Source organism: Sinocyclocheilus rhinocerous, unplaced genomic scaffold (genome assembly GCF_001515625.1).
Source record: "Sinocyclocheilus rhinocerous isolate Xijiao unplaced genomic scaffold, SAMN03320098_v1.1 scaffold689, whole genome shotgun sequence".
NCBI lineage: Eukaryota > Metazoa > Chordata > Actinopteri > Cypriniformes > Cyprinidae > Sinocyclocheilus > Sinocyclocheilus rhinocerous.
The window spans coordinates 987,444-1,002,923 of NW_015652129.1; the positions used below are offsets into that span (position 1 = coordinate 987,444).

Below are 15,480 nucleotides of genomic sequence, written 5' to 3' on the forward strand. Positions count from 1 at the left end.
ACGAGGTGTTCTCAACGCTCTCTTCCAGACCAGAGTAAAACCTGAGCCATCTTCTCACCTCCCTCTGAGAGTATTAACATCTGCTCTCATCTTCCTCCCCTTAATTCCCCAAAAGCCACCCACCTGACCGAGGTTAGGTAGGAGCCTCCTGCGCTCGCATTACAGTCTCTCATGCAGGACCTATGATGTTTTGATTAGTTTCTATATCTCATAGAAATACCTACTGATGGTCCGGACCCAAGCGCTCTTCGGACTTTGCCTTCAGATTATATCCATGAGCTTGAGTCATGCGCGGGAGCCGTGGTGGGTGAGGACGATCCATTTCATCTACTCTATTGCTAGTTTATGTGAATTCACTAACTAGTTTTCCCCGCAGCGCTACTTGGACCTGTTCCTGTTTTCTGAATTGCGCTGTTTCGTGGTTGACCGATTGTGGTGATGACCTCACCCGTCGGTATCGGATCCAGGCTGGATGTTAGCCCTACATCTTCGGCTTCATGCCTACTGGACCACACAGCCAAGTCGCTGGGCTTCTGCGGTAGCCTCCTTAGCCATCAGGTCCCCGGTATTACACTGCGACCTCAGGACTTGCAGATCCTCCATTCAGGTTGAGCACTTGGAGTATATGCTTCGTGACGTGCTTCCTGGTGTCCTGGCTGGGTGTTTACTTCAAGAAGCTGCCCTGGCCAGGACTCGCTACTCATGTCTCGCCCCGAGGGGTCTCTTGAGATCTGAGTCATCCTCTCAACCATCATGCATGCTCTCTGAGCTAGAGCTCCCCTTGCTGAGGCATTGAGTGCTTAACACTCCTTAACTCCACTCTGCAGTTCGATAGATGATCAGGCCCGCAGGACCTCCCTGTCACACTGCCCTTATGGTCGAACCAGTGAATTGCCCCTCACGGAGTGGGCTTGAGTACACTGACTTCCCTAAGGTACAAGTGAGATGTGTTTCTGCGGAAACTCTTCCTGAGTGCTTCAGTTCTGAGGAGCAGTAGCTCTGTATGCATGAATGGGTCATTGGGTCCCGTTGCCTATACATGTTCTCTTTGGGCCTGGTTAAATGGGACCCATGCTCTCTATCGAGATAGAGAATATAAGACTGTGCTCAGCTGCATCAGTTGACGGTCTCTCGTTGGGCCCTGCTAGACTGCCCCTTTAAATCTAGCGCTGCCTTCTGGTCGAGCTTGGAAGTGCTCTCCTCACTGCGAGGGTTAGCTATGAGCCTGTCGCTCCCAGTTTGGCCGTGTTCCCCTGACTCCCATCGCTTCTGAGGGTGTTTTATGAGCTCGCCGGTCCTGGGCAGTTTATGTGAGTCCACCTCTCTATTTGAGAGCTAGGTACTTTGCCCCTGGGCTAATGATCGCTTCGGTCGAGCTGGGTTCCCCTCTCTTTGCTAAGGGCAGAGCCCTCCGCTCTTTGAGCTCCGTCACAGCGACATCGGGTGGTTTGGCCGCTTGCTGCCTCCCTGATAAGTTGCCCCTTTTGGCCGAGTCTAGCAATGCTCCCCTCATGCTCTTGGAGCCCCATTGAGCAGCAGCCTCAGGTTGTTAGGCCTCTCTCTGCCTCCCTGTTAGGCTGCTCTCTTTGTTGGTTGAGCTAAGCAGTGCTCCACTCACTTAAGAGGGTTACCTTAGAGCACGCCGCTCCCAACTGAGCATCTAAGGTCCCCTCTTATCGGGTCCTCAGCTCCTTGGAGCTCCATTGAGCAGCAGCTTCAGGTTGTTAGGCATCTCTCTGCCTCCCTGTTAGGTTGCTCTCTGTGTTGGTTGAGTTTAGCAATGCTCCCCTCTCTTAAGAGGGTTACCTTTGAGCATGCAGCTCCCAATTGAGCATCTGGGGTCTCCTCTCATCGGTCCTCTGCTCCTTGGAGTTTCATTGAGCAGTAGCCTCAGGTTGTTAGGCCTCTCTCTGCCTCCCTGTTAGGCTGCTCTCCTTGATTGGTTAAGCCTAGCAGTGTGCCCCCCCCCCCACCTTAGAGGGTAACCTATGAGCATTCTGCTCCCAAATTGAGCATTTGAGTTCCTCTTCTATTTTGAGAGTTGGGCCTCCGCTCCATTGAGCTCCAGTCAGCAGTCATGCCAGGCTTCTGGTCCACTGTCTGCCTCCCTGGCGGGCTGCTTTTTGGTCAAGCTAGCTGTGCTCCCCTCACCATAGAAGGTCACTTGTGAGCACGCCGCTCCCTTCTGAGCATCTGAGTTTCCCTCTCATTCGAGAGTCGAATCCTTCGCTCTGTGGGCTCCACCGGACAGCCATGTCAAGAGCTCTGCCGTCTTCTTTAGGCAGCTCTCTTGGTGAGTTCAGGAGTACTCCCCTCACCCTATTGGGTTACCTGTGAGCATACTGCTTCCTTCTGGGCGTCTGAGTTTCCTCTCTGCCTGGGATTCAAATTCTCCGCCCCAGAGCTCTGTGAGTCAGCAATACCAGGTTGTTAGGTCTCTGACTCCCTGATATGCTGCTCTTGTGGTTGCGCTTGTAGTGCTTCCCTCACTCTAGAGGGTTATCTATGAGCACACTGCTTCCAATTCGAGCGCTGGTGTTCCCTTCTCGGTCTGAGAGCTGAATGCCACATTGTGTTAAGTGTGTACGCTAAGCATCCTGCGCACTTTGTAAAATCCTGCATGGAATGGGTTATGCGCTGTCAGCCTCGTTCCCTTTCTCTGAGTTGGTCCAGGCCCCGGTTTTTCACCTTGGGCCCCACTCGACTTATCTATTCCTGGCGATACATTTCTGAGCAGGGTGTTTGCTACCAGAGATCTGCCAAGCCAGCTCATTCAGAGCTGGTGGTAGCCCCCTGGATGACAGGCCAGGGTCAGAGACTGGTCAGGGTATGCAGCTCAGGCCTTTGGCCGAAGGGGATAATGTCACTAACAGCTGTCAAGGCGTCCTATAGGGGCATGCACTCCCCTCAGCATGGTGGCGTGGATATACCATTCCACATAGCGACCGCTAGAGGACGCAGTTCGATGTTCCCTCAGAAGGGAACGTCTCAGGTTACGTATGTAACCATGGTTCCCTGAGAAGGGAACAAGACACTGCATCCTCTAGACGTCTTGCCATGCTTCGGACGCGAGCTTCAGTGACGTCATAAGCTGTCGCCGACCAATGTTATTGTCGTGTTTAGATGTATGCTTCAGACACCAGTCACGCTGAAGGTGTTCCCCATAGCGACCACTAGAGGATGCAGTGTCTCATTCCCTTCTCAGGGAACCATGGTTACATACGTAACCTGAGTCGTTATCCTCCCTTCCAAATGAATCTAGAAAACTGTTTATCCCAGTCATGAAACTTGTCTTAGGGCTTTTCCACTGGGAGTGCTTGGAAAAGGTATAACAATCTCAGGAGCACATTCATTTTTATACTTTCAATTCTTGAGCTAAAATCTAAGGGCAAATTAGCGCGAGAGCGCAATTCCAAAACGGCACCGATGGGCATGGAAATTTCTTCGGGAGATTTACTAATTTTTTACTCATTTACATATTGGCCAATGCAATATACCAAGCGCAGCGCAAATTAGAGCAGTCGCAAATAAAGAATAAATAAATAAAGAAGCCACAGTACGTTGAAAAGAACTGGAGCCCCCCCAAAAAAAATGAAGCTAGAAGTTGCGAGAAGTATTGATAGACCTGGTATTGCGTGACTCCTAGTTGAAGGTTTCAAGTTGTCTTTTATTTCCTGAAGCCAATTAAAAATAGCATGGCTTGGCAAATTATATTTTTGTGTTCTTCTTGCATTCCAAAAAAAGTTAATATGTGTGGAAAAAATCCTCTCCCTTTTACCACGCGCTCTCTCTCCTCTGCGGTGCCTTCTCCTAGCAACAGTTTAAGAGTTTAATAGTTTAAGACAGGGCTGTCCAAACTCGGTCCTAGAGGGCCGGTGTCCTGCATGGTTTAGCTCCAACTTGCCTCAACACACCTGACTGGAAGTTTCTATGCCTAGTAAGAGCTTGATTAGCTGATTCAGGTGTTTATAATTTGGGTTGGAGCTAAACTCTGCAGGACACCGGCCCTCCAGGACCGAGTTCGGACAGCCCTGGTTTAAGACATGCTTTTTGGGCGTTAAATAATGGCGCAAATACCAGTAATTTGACAAACGCTAACGTTAATAAATCTCGTTGCGTGATTCATTTGAATACGCTCCTTCCATAAATTTTGCGTCTGAAAGGGAAACTCCTACAAATATATATTCATAAGGTAAGGGCAAAAATAACTGTCCACGCCTTTTCAGCGCTAATTCTTCACTGAGCGTCTTTAGCAAAACCTGACAGTACTATTTTAATGCCAAAAGACGGTTTGCGCTGGTGCAAGCTGTTAGTAAAACTGATCCTAAATATGGTAGGAAGGACCAACGTTTAAGATCATTTTTAATCTTTAAGATTATCTTTAATTTTTCCATTGATTACATTAGAGTTATTCTTATACAACTTTGTTAGATATTTTGTTAGCCATACTCACAGAGTTTTAAGTGAGTTGCATTTCCAGTTAATAATTAACTTATGTTTAAGTTCCTTGGTCAGGATTAAACCAAATGAAGAAATCTGAATTTTCTGTATGTTTAATTATATCCTGATAAGTGTCCATATTTAAAGAGGCTTTTTTTTCCATTATAATATAAGGACAGTTGTATCACTCTGGCATTTTTTACTTCACACTCTGACATTTACTTAATTTTTACCCCAATAAATGATCTAATTATCAATCAGTTATCAAAAAATTAAAAAACATGCTTATTATGAAAGAAGTGTATTCAACTCATTTTTGTAAATGGATCTATTTCTAGTGTATTTTTACAAAAAAAATAAATAAATAGTGCCACGTCCCTGACCCATGTCTTAAAATAGAGATTATCAATTCCTTATAGTTGTAATGTAAGTTATTGTGTAACATACAAAGGCTGCATCCAGCTCGGCCTCTGGTCTCAACAGCAGCACACTCTGATCAATGGCCCGCACAGAGCATAAGGAGCCAGGACTGGCTTTCAGGTTAAGAGATGTCCTCTCTCCAGGTAGTGCGGTGGGAGACGAGAACTTTAAGGACACCTGTAAAAGCACAGGCACGCTCTCATCACAACATAAAAACTTGAAGGGCACATTTAGTTCTGAAATGAGATTTCATGTGGGATTTTCTGACCTTGTTTGGCAAACATTCTTCAATGGGGAAGTCCATACTGTCTGCTACTGTTTCTCCATTGGGAAGAACTGTGTAAACCACCACCTGAGCGTATGGAGTCAGATTGGCTGTATTCTTCAGTGTGAATGTCACTTTTCCTTTGTTTTCTTTTATGAAAGTGAGAGAGCATTTGTGAAAACAAACAAGACACATGCTGAGACACAATGTACATAAACCATAAAAATACACTTATACAATAAGAGAACAATGTGATGGCTAATGTAAAAGAGCTGTGTACCTCTTCCGGTGTTCACATTCACAGACAGACGATCATTTTGAACCATGCTGCCTCTGGACAAGACCTGGAGAGCAGGTAGATAATTACTGTATGGAATTAGGAAACCTTCAAGAAAAATTCTTTCTGAGCCAAAAAAAAAGTTAGGAAATCATGGATATTTCAATTCTGGCCAATGCTGATAATTATTTTCATATTATGGCAGCAATAAATGGGTGATATTAAAAGTCTAAAGTACTTTGTCTAAAATTAAAAATAAAAGCTAAAATTAAGTGAATTTAGGCATCGCAATATGATAATATATAGTATGAAAAATGGATATTCATTCTGAGATTTGCTAGATTAGCCTACAGTGTAACATAACAATTGAGGAAATGAGCATGAAGGGTTTCATATATATATATATATATATATATTAGGGCTGTCAGTTTAACGCTTTAACTTATTATTAATTATTTTGATTAAAATATTTTAACGCCGTTAACGCACTAGCCCCTCCCCCAGACCTGCATCTCATCTTATACTTCATACAGTTGACTGTTGGCAAATATGATGCAGGACAACAACTCCATAAACGAAGTTATGCACTAAAATTCAAGATATTGGGGCAAAAATGCCCCTTTATGAGTTTTTGTCTCTTATTTATATCATATGATAAGCGATATCACACCAGCAGCAAGAGCAATGTCACACGAGTGCTGTTTTTGTCACGAAGAACACGAGTGCAAATCATAGAACTGTATAGGCCTAGGCTATAAGGTGCAAATGTGATTTTATACAACAGTTCCGTAAACAAGTAGTTTATATTTATATATATATAGTTTTATCAGACCATTATAGGTTTATATTGGAATATAAACCCATCAGTTGTAAGGATAGTTGTTTTTTACAGGTCCGAGCATCTACTCGTTTCACTTGAGAATTCTATCCCAACAGTCATTTATGAACACTATTTATTCCAATTACAAATTTGAGCTAAGCACTGAAATCTTGCGGTATACACTACAGTCTCTGCCCTCACGGCATCTGAGACACCAACATTTTAACGATTTATAAAAGTTGAATCATTGTCTGACCATCTGGGATTTCGTTACAGTGATTACGGTTAGGATTATGGTTTTTCGGTAATATTACATCACATCGTTGTTGTTTTCTTGTGGGATCTGATAGAGCATTTGGACTGGAAGTAGTGACGCATGATATCAGACTTAACAAGTGGATACTGGTTCGATAAACCAATAAATCTCTGCAAATTAAGAATTGGTTTCCAAGATTTGTTCATTCCCTCATTTTACAATTTGTTATAGAAGTCGTTCTATAACAAATTCATTCAATTCTATCCCTTGTTTAAGTAAACTATGGTTTAAAAAAATAAAAAAGTTTGTCAATATTAAACCTACAATGTAGAAGAAATCCAAAGTTTTCTGGCCTGTTTTCAGTGCACTGCCCTGAATGATGTAACTGGCCGTCACTGTTGCATCACTTTTACAGCTGAGCTTCTCTGGAGCCTTCGTCAACATCAGGAAACTTTTGCTTTTGGAGTAAAAGGGTCTTACGTAGAGATAACCTGGTCGGTAATATCGAAAAGCCTCAAAATCAGTCCGTTCTTTACCTCCTTTATGATGGACCTAATAAAAAAAAAGTTTGAAAATCATCAGTATACTGAACATGATGTTTATGTGTATACAGTCGCAAGAAAAAGTAAGTGAACTGTTTTCAATTTTCTGGTTTTCTGCATAAATTGGTCATGAAATTTGATTTGATTTTCACCAATGTCACAAATATCAACAAACACAATATTTCTAAGCTGATAAAACACAATCAACATCTTTCATGTCTTTATTGAGCACACTCATTAAACATACAAAGTGATGGTGGAAAAAGTAAATGCTCAATCAGGTGAAAAAGAATCCTAGAGTAACAGCTAAAGACTTGAAGGATTCATTGAAGCTGGTTATCGTTCATGAGTCAACCATACGTAAAACATTGAACAGGCATGATGTCCATGGAAGGACACCACGAAGGAAGCCACTGCTCTCCAAACAAAACATTGCAGCACACCTAAAATTCACCAAAGACCACCTTTACACTCCACAACACTACTGGGAAAATGTCTTGTGGACAAATAGAATTGTTTGGGAAGAACATGCAGCGCTATTTATGGCGTTAAAAGAGAACAGTGTATGAAAACATCATCCCAACAGTGAAGTATGGTGGAGGGAGCGTTATGATTTAGGGCTGCTTTGCTGAGGGGACTAAGAATTCCCAAGTTTATCAGGATATCCTACAGGATAATCTCAAGGTGGCTGTCTGCAAGCTGAAGCTCAGAAGAAACTGTGGGATGCAGCAGGATTATAACCTTAAACATTGAAGTAAATCTACTACAGAATGGCTTGAAAACATAAAATCCACCTTCTGGAGTGGCCCAGTCAAGCCCAGACCTCAACCCAATAGAAATGCTGTAGAATGACCTCAAGAGAGCCATTCACACCAGACATCCTAAGAATATGGGTGAGCTGAAGCAGTTCTGTAAGGAGGAATGGTCCAAAATTACTCCTGGACGTTGTGCAGGTCTAATACACAGCTACAGGAAGTGCTTGCTTGAGGTTTTTGCTGCGAAAGTTGGTTAAACCAGTTATTAAAGCACTGTTTCACTTACTTTTTCCACCATCACTTTATATGTTCAATGGGTGTGTTCAATAAGACATGAAAGATCATGACTGTTTGTGTTTTATCAGCATAGAAATATTGTGCTATTTGTGACTTTAGTGAAGATCAGATCACATTTCATGACCAATTTAAGCAGAAAACCAGGAAACTGAAAATAGTTCACTTACTTTTTCTTGAAACTGTGCATAATATCACGTTACCAAAAAAAAAAAAAAAAAAAAATCACTACTAACCTGTAATTCCACAGGTAATTCTAACCAATCCGAAGTGTCGAATGAGAAGCGGGCAGTGCCATTGATGTCTGTCATCAGTGTCACATTGACACTTTTATCACCATACTGTGCATATACAACCACTGGCTCATTTTTCATCACACTGGACTGTGGATTAGTGACCACAACCTGTTTAAAAACCAGGTAGAGAAAAACAAAACGATTACTTCACAAACAAAAGTAGCACTTCCTGTACACAATATGGCCACACTACTAATGTTCTCGCCGCAAAACAGGTTGTTTATTAATGTTGCTGCATTTTAAGAAGTTTATGGTACCACAACAAACTTTTTATAAAGATGGTTGTCAAAACACATGTGGACTGCAAAGTTACTTCAGAGAAATTGCTCCATAATTATTAGTAAAGCTAATGACCTTAAGCTAGCGGTTACCTTTCCCTTAAAGACCATGCCAGGCCTGTATGTATTTGGTGTGTCTTCATAGTAAACATTGACATAATCACTGGTAAACTCAGCTGAGGTAGAACCCTCCATAGTTATCCCTGGAGGAATAAAAGACCATGTTTAATTACTCTATTTTGGAGAGTAAAAATGGACAACAGTCATTTGTTTTACACCCTCACCTGTTCCAGACTCTTCAACTTTACTATTCACTTGGAAAGATCCTCCTGAAGTCATGCCAAATTCTGTCACATTTATCACCCGAGACCCACAGCCAGTCTTGTCAGTCTGAATGAATAAGAATGAGAAGAAATATATTTAGACATCTAAAATACATTGCGACATGGACCCTTGTGAAAAGGGACCTTGTGTGTGTGTGTGTGTGTTTTAAAAGTACTTGTTACTTATTACTTGGTGTGAACTATATTTTAAATTTATATTAAATGCAATTAGCTGAATTTTAGAGGTTTTAGAGTCTCTATATGCAATTTCATAAGTACTTCTATTGTTCTTGAAATATGGTTAAAGTGTACTGCCGAATGTACTGACAAGCATTATGGTAGTTGCAATTTTGTACATCTAAAATGTATTAACTTTAAATGTAATACTGAATAACACACTACAGTTAAAAGTAGTCAGGTACTTTAGTATGTAGGTCAACACATCAAAATAAGTTTACTTTTTTAATGCATGACAAAATATTATTAAACAAAAAAACACTACAAGTGCACATTCAATACGTTTCAACACACTTAATTTTTTTGTCTATGGTGTAAAATAATAGCTTTTGTAGAGCGTTTGCCATTTATAAAACAGAAATGTCAGAAATGCTGTTTACTAAGAAATTGCACAGAATCTGAGGCATTATTATGAATTGGAACCTTATAATATATAGAGAGTTTTAAGAGAATAAATGCTGATTAGTACAGTATTTTTAGGATTACAAGCCCAAAAGGTAACAGTTTTGTGTGTGCAGAGGGTAACGCACCATCATTGAATATTTCTTGCATATGGCAACACTGTCAGGGAAATCAGGTCTAATATAATAGATCTCAAAGCTTTGCCCACACACTTCAGCATTCACAGACCCCAACACAGGCTTGCCATAAGTGTATCTAAAGACAGTGAAAAAAATTATCTCATCAGGCTGAACATTTCACTGAATTATAGTTATGTATGTGCCTCATTTATCTGTAAAGAAATGTACATTATTTGTAATAAATTCTTACTTTGCACAAACTTTCAGAGTGACCTCTTTGTCCTGGACGGTTATAACGGAGGGAAAATCGATGTTCACTTCATATTTTGGCAGAACTAAAAGAGAAATATGGAGAAAAAAAAAATGTTTAAATGGATACATTAAAAGCTGATCAGTATTGGATTGACAAAAAAGTTGAATCCTGGTTCTAACCATATTCTTTAATTTCAAAGCTGTGTGATATTTGTTGGTTCTTCTCGTCCCAAGCAGTGATTGTGTAGTAACCCTGAGCGGCTTCTGGAGACATGGAGTGGGACAGATCCAAAATGCCAATCCTTGTGGTCCGATTCAACCACTGACCAATGCGATTTGAATAAGGGTCCTAAACAAGAGTGGCACATAATGAAAAAAAGCCTACAGTGGAATCAAATTGCATTTTATAAAGTAACAAACAATGAACAGATCATGGATACTTGAAGGATTTTACCTGGAGTTCTACAGTTCGAAACTGCAAGAGAAAGACATTCAAAAATCATTTCAGTTAGGTCAAAAGAACAATAATACATGTGACCCTGGACCACAAAACCAGTCATAAGGCTCAATTTTTTGAAATTGAGATTTATACATCATCTGAAAGCTGAATAAATAAGCTTTCCATTGATGTATGGTTTGTTAGGATATGACAATATTTGAAAAGCTGGAATCTGAGGGTGCAAAAAAATCAAAATACTTTAAAAATGGCCTTTAAAGTTGTCCAAATGAAGTTCTTAGCAATGCATATTGCTAATCAAAAATTAAGTTTTGATATATTTATGGTAGGAAATTTACAAAATATCTTCATGGAACATGATCTTTACTTTATATGCTAATGATTTTTGGCATAGAAGAAAAATCGATAATTTTGACACATATGTACATTGTTTTTTTGGCTATTGCTAAAAATATACCCAAGCGACTTAAGACTGGTTTTGTGGTCCAGGGTCACACATATCACTTCAACTGAAAATAAAGTAAAATCGCGTAAATTAAAATAAATTTACCATTTGATTGAAAGGCAATAAATTGGAATCCAGAGACACAATGCGAAATTTAACTGCATGGGGAAGAACATTTTTGAGACAGAATATTAATACATACAGTATGCAAAAAAGAAAGACTCAAAGGCTCATATTAAAAAGAACAAATGAGTACTGATAAGTAACATCTTAAACTATTTTGGAATGATTTATGAAGAGAAGTATTACTTGTTTGTCCAGGCTTGTAGATAGGCTTGTCTGATTGGATGAAAAGAAGATTTTGGGGGGGAGTTATGAGGATCTTAGTGTTGTTGTTTAGGGATGTTTCTCCCCCTCGGATTACAAAATCAACAGATGCCACAGACTCCACAGTGACTACAGGAACCTGGAAGATACAAATTAAAAAAACAGTGTGTGTATAACTCCACTTACAGACTATAGAAATTAAAATGCATCATCAACACTACAGGGACCACTGAACAATTCAGTAGTAAAAAAAATATATACAAGATTAATGATAAATGCAAGTTTTAGGGTTTCACTTGCACATTAATTATATTTTATATCTCACTATGGATAGGCTCTTTAACTTGAATGTCATTTTATAAGTGTTGTGCAGACATGATAGGAAAGGGCCATGATCTCTAAAACATAGCATTAGCACAAGTAGAGTCAATTTCTCTGTTCTGTTCAGCTATAATGAGTATATTGACCTTAAAAGTGACACATTTGTAGAAATCCTTTTTAATGGAGCCCTGTTGTAGGATGGTCAAGTTGCGATTGTCAGTCCTCAAAGTTACCACTATAGAAAGTGGTTCTTTGGGCTCATGAATCTGTGCACACAGAGTCTCTGTGCTGCCACCCACCGCCTGGGAAGTGACTGTCACCAGGTAGATGCTGAAAGAAGACAAAACACAAAGAAATACATTTAGAGACTTGCATAAACCATACAATGACTATAAAATGCTTTTTTTAGCATAAGTTTATTGTCGCATGAGCCTGCACAAAAACAAGTAAATGTTGTGTAAGTGGTTGGTGCAGTATAAATGTGGCACTGGCACTATTATGAATTACCTTAAAAAGAAAAAAATATTATATTTAACCAGACAATACATATAGTGTTATTTAAGATGTAATTAAAATAAATATAATAATACAATTTATATTGAATAGTTTTACACTACCGGTCATAAATTTGGAATAATTACAATTTTTTATGTTTTTTAAAGAAGTCACCAAGGCTGCATTTTTTTTTATCAAAATTCAGTAAAAACAGTAATATAATGCAATAGCATTACAATTTAAAATAACTGTTTTCTATTTTAAAATATTTTGAAATGTAATTTAATCCTGTGATGGCAAAGCTGAATTTTTCAGTGGCACATTATCCTTCAGAAATCATTTTAATATGTGGATGCTGCTCAGTTTTTATCAATTATTAAAAATGTCTATTATAAAAGTTCAAAACAGATTTTGTTGATTCATATTTTATGAAAAACGTCTGCATTATATCAGGATTTTAAGATAAATGTAAGGTTCAAATGAACAACATAATAAATACCTCTGCTGACACTTTTGATGTGTCCTTGCTGAATAAAAATGTTAATTAGGCCTATACTAAAAAAAAAAAAAAAAGTTTCCACTCCAAAATTCCCACCAAAATATTAAGCAGTACAACTGATTTCAGTATTACTGATAATAAGAAATATTTTTGAGCAGCAAATCAGCATAATCAAATGATTTGAATGACACAAGAACTGGAGTAATGATGCTGAAAATTCAATTTGCCTTCAAAGGAATACAGTCAGGGGCGTAGCGTCTTGTATGCAGGGTATGCAGGTGCATATGGGCCCGGGAGTATTGTGGGCCCGCCGAGCCGAGGAGGAACCTTTAATTGAAACGAGGGAATGAATAGAGCCCTGCACGGGCCCGGCCCTTCCGACAGCTTATCAGAATATTCTCGGCCTGAGTCTGACCCGAGCCCGTGTCTTTTTCCTCTCTCTCTCTTTCTTCCCCTTTACACAGCTGCTGTTGCAGCAAATAGTCCAGTTTTGGTTTTTAATGGCAAAGTGGTTATATTTCTTTTCGTTTCTTTATTAAGTGACTTTAGAAATATGTTTGGAACATTTTATGTTTGTTAAATTCAAGTTGTTGTTTTTATTTTTTAAAGTAACGACCAAGCGGCCAGCAGCGGACTGAGTTGAGCATATATGTTTGATCAATTTAGCCTTCTCAGATCAACATGACTTGCCTAAAATAAAATCTATAGACATAAAACACTTCATGCTTTGCAGGACATGGAGGCACCAGCGCGATCACTTTCATTTTTTTCTTAAGATAGGAAACTTAACATATGCAGTCATTTTTGCACATAAAGGTAAGAGTAATACATCATTCGGAATTGTAAAGGGTCTACTTTTATTTGTGTGCACTCACAAACAATATCAACAAAAACCTGTGCTTTTGTAAAATAATTAATGAAAACAAAGAGGATGCGCTTTCTGTCGTCTTGGTCTTGAACAGAAGCGCTTCACAATGATGAACCGACACTCAGCGAATACTAAATAAAATAAAATAAAAAGTCTGTGGCATCCAACCTGTCATTCTTCATATTTAACATAAAAACAGCAATAAAAGGTATTAACATTAATCACTTCTGAAAAATCAACAATAAGTTAACCGAGTTGGAGCCAATAACGTTTGGGGCGGGCCCATACAATTTTTTTTGCATATGGGCCCGTGGCTGACTTGTTATGCCACTGAATACAGTACATTATATTTTAAAATATATTCAAATAGAAAACAAATCTATTGTCTTGTTACGCTGCCGGAAGGAACGATGGAGACATAAGTAAGCAAAATAGCCTTTAATTAATCCACAATATTGGGTAAATCCACACCAGGAAGGAAGAATGACACACGAACACAACTTGTAGACCCGACAGAGGAGGAATACACAGACAGAAACTTAAATACATGACATAACAAGGTAATTGGGAGGAACACAGTTGCACTGAATGACTAATTAAACTAATCGAGGACAGGAACATGACCAAATAAGAGAAAATAGGAACAGAAACAGGGGCAAAAACACGACAAAACAGGTCCATGATCCTGACATCTATTAAATTGTAATACTATTTCACAATATTAACGTTTTTACTGAATTTTTGATGCAGTCATGTTGAGCAAACTAATAAAAGTAAATACAACTAATAAAGCTTCATAATTTACTGGGCATTCCCAGAATTCCCTGCACAAACCTTGACATTTTGATTCTTTTTTGTATTTTCAGTTATTAGGTTAGCATTAATTAGTCTTATGTTATGTGTGATACTGATGGTGTTTTGTGTTTGTTTGGGTAACAATGTGTTGTCTTGTTTTTATTGAGTTGTGAAATAGGCCAATATTGCTTTATCTCATATAGATTTAATAGCTAAAATTACATATTATAATATTATTTAATGTAAAATACGGTCATCAAAATGCTTCCCATAATGCTTGCTTACAACATCGTCACTGTGTCTCTCTTCTGGTAAGTTTTTACCGTAAATCTAAAAATAAACTGTTTACAGTGTGTTACATGTGAGCACAAAAGTGCAGTTGTCCTAAACTTTTCATCAGTGTCTACTATAGCTGTGGAAGACAATCGTCTGGTCCTCGACCTGCAGGTTTTCCTCATTACTCTACCTTCTGCTATCTTGTATTTGTGAAGATAATAATCATAAAGGCTCTTACGGATCAGTGGCTCCGCTCGTTAAAGAGCATTGCAGCAGCAGCAGCAGCGGCGGCAGAAGCGACAGCAGCATCCTGAGCAGTCAGTCCAGCACACGCACAGAGAACTCGCCCACTGATCCCATCACACAAGAGCACACTTTTATACACCTCTGCCTCCTCCCTGCCCTACCACACCAAGGCATGGAAAGTTGAGCAACTGATATGATGAGGAGTTGAATCATTTGGGATCGACATAGGCATTATCTTTTGTGTTGTGCAACAAGTAAGTGGACAGTGATTCACTGAAGTCAATTAACTTGTAAAGTGGCTGAATGAGTTTCACTTTTTTTGTTGTTTGCAAAGATTACTTTTACAAACAAGCTGTATTGATCATTCGAGTTATGTGACAAAGGGAATTGTATGTATTGCCAACAATACAATAAAAGCAAACAATACAATAAAATAAAATAAAATAAAAAATAAATGAAGGTCACATTAAAAGACCTGAAAACGTTTAATAGGAAGTGAAACAAAAGCAAACAATAAATAAAATAAAACAAAACAAAACAAAACATTAGATTTTTTCAAATTTTATTTTATTATTTTACCAGGCAGTCATTTTATTTTAATGACTTTTAACCCTTGTTCCTCAAACATCTTAAAATCTATTTTTAAAAACTATTAAAATCCACCATAAAAATATTCTTATATTTTAAAAACTGTGATAAACTTGAAAAAGTAAAACACAAAAATTACAGCACTTTAAATTAAATTAAATTAAATTAAATTAAATTAAATTAAATT

At 38.9% G+C, this 15,480-nt stretch overlaps 1 protein-coding gene across 1 annotated transcript in view; it reads right to left on the minus strand.

Moving 5' to 3' along the window:
- LOC107713423 (alpha-2-macroglobulin-like protein 1) overlaps positions 1-14,768 on the minus strand; it is a 29,179-nt gene extending 14,411 nt beyond the window's left edge. Inside the window, exons 1-16 of the mRNA XM_016518908.1 lie at positions 14,698-14,768; positions 11,673-11,856; positions 11,188-11,344; positions 10,984-11,036; positions 10,431-10,451; positions 10,157-10,325; positions 9,975-10,059; positions 9,734-9,860; positions 8,928-9,033; positions 8,737-8,846; positions 8,302-8,473; positions 7,328-7,333; positions 6,803-7,017; positions 5,406-5,469; positions 5,129-5,274; positions 4,888-5,037 (exon numbers count right to left, since the gene is read on the minus strand). Coding sequence (XP_016374394.1) covers positions 4,888-5,037; positions 5,129-5,274; positions 5,406-5,469; positions 6,803-7,017; positions 7,328-7,333; positions 8,302-8,473; positions 8,737-8,846; positions 8,928-9,033; positions 9,734-9,860; positions 9,975-10,059; positions 10,157-10,325; positions 10,431-10,451; positions 10,984-11,036; positions 11,188-11,344; positions 11,673-11,856; positions 14,698-14,768 — 1,836 coding nt within the window. The remainder of the gene's footprint in view (positions 1-4,887; positions 5,038-5,128; positions 5,275-5,405; positions 5,470-6,802; positions 7,018-7,327; positions 7,334-8,301; positions 8,474-8,736; positions 8,847-8,927; positions 9,034-9,733; positions 9,861-9,974; positions 10,060-10,156; positions 10,326-10,430; positions 10,452-10,983; positions 11,037-11,187; positions 11,345-11,672; positions 11,857-14,697) is intronic.
- Positions 14,769-15,480: the final 712 nt, after the last annotated feature.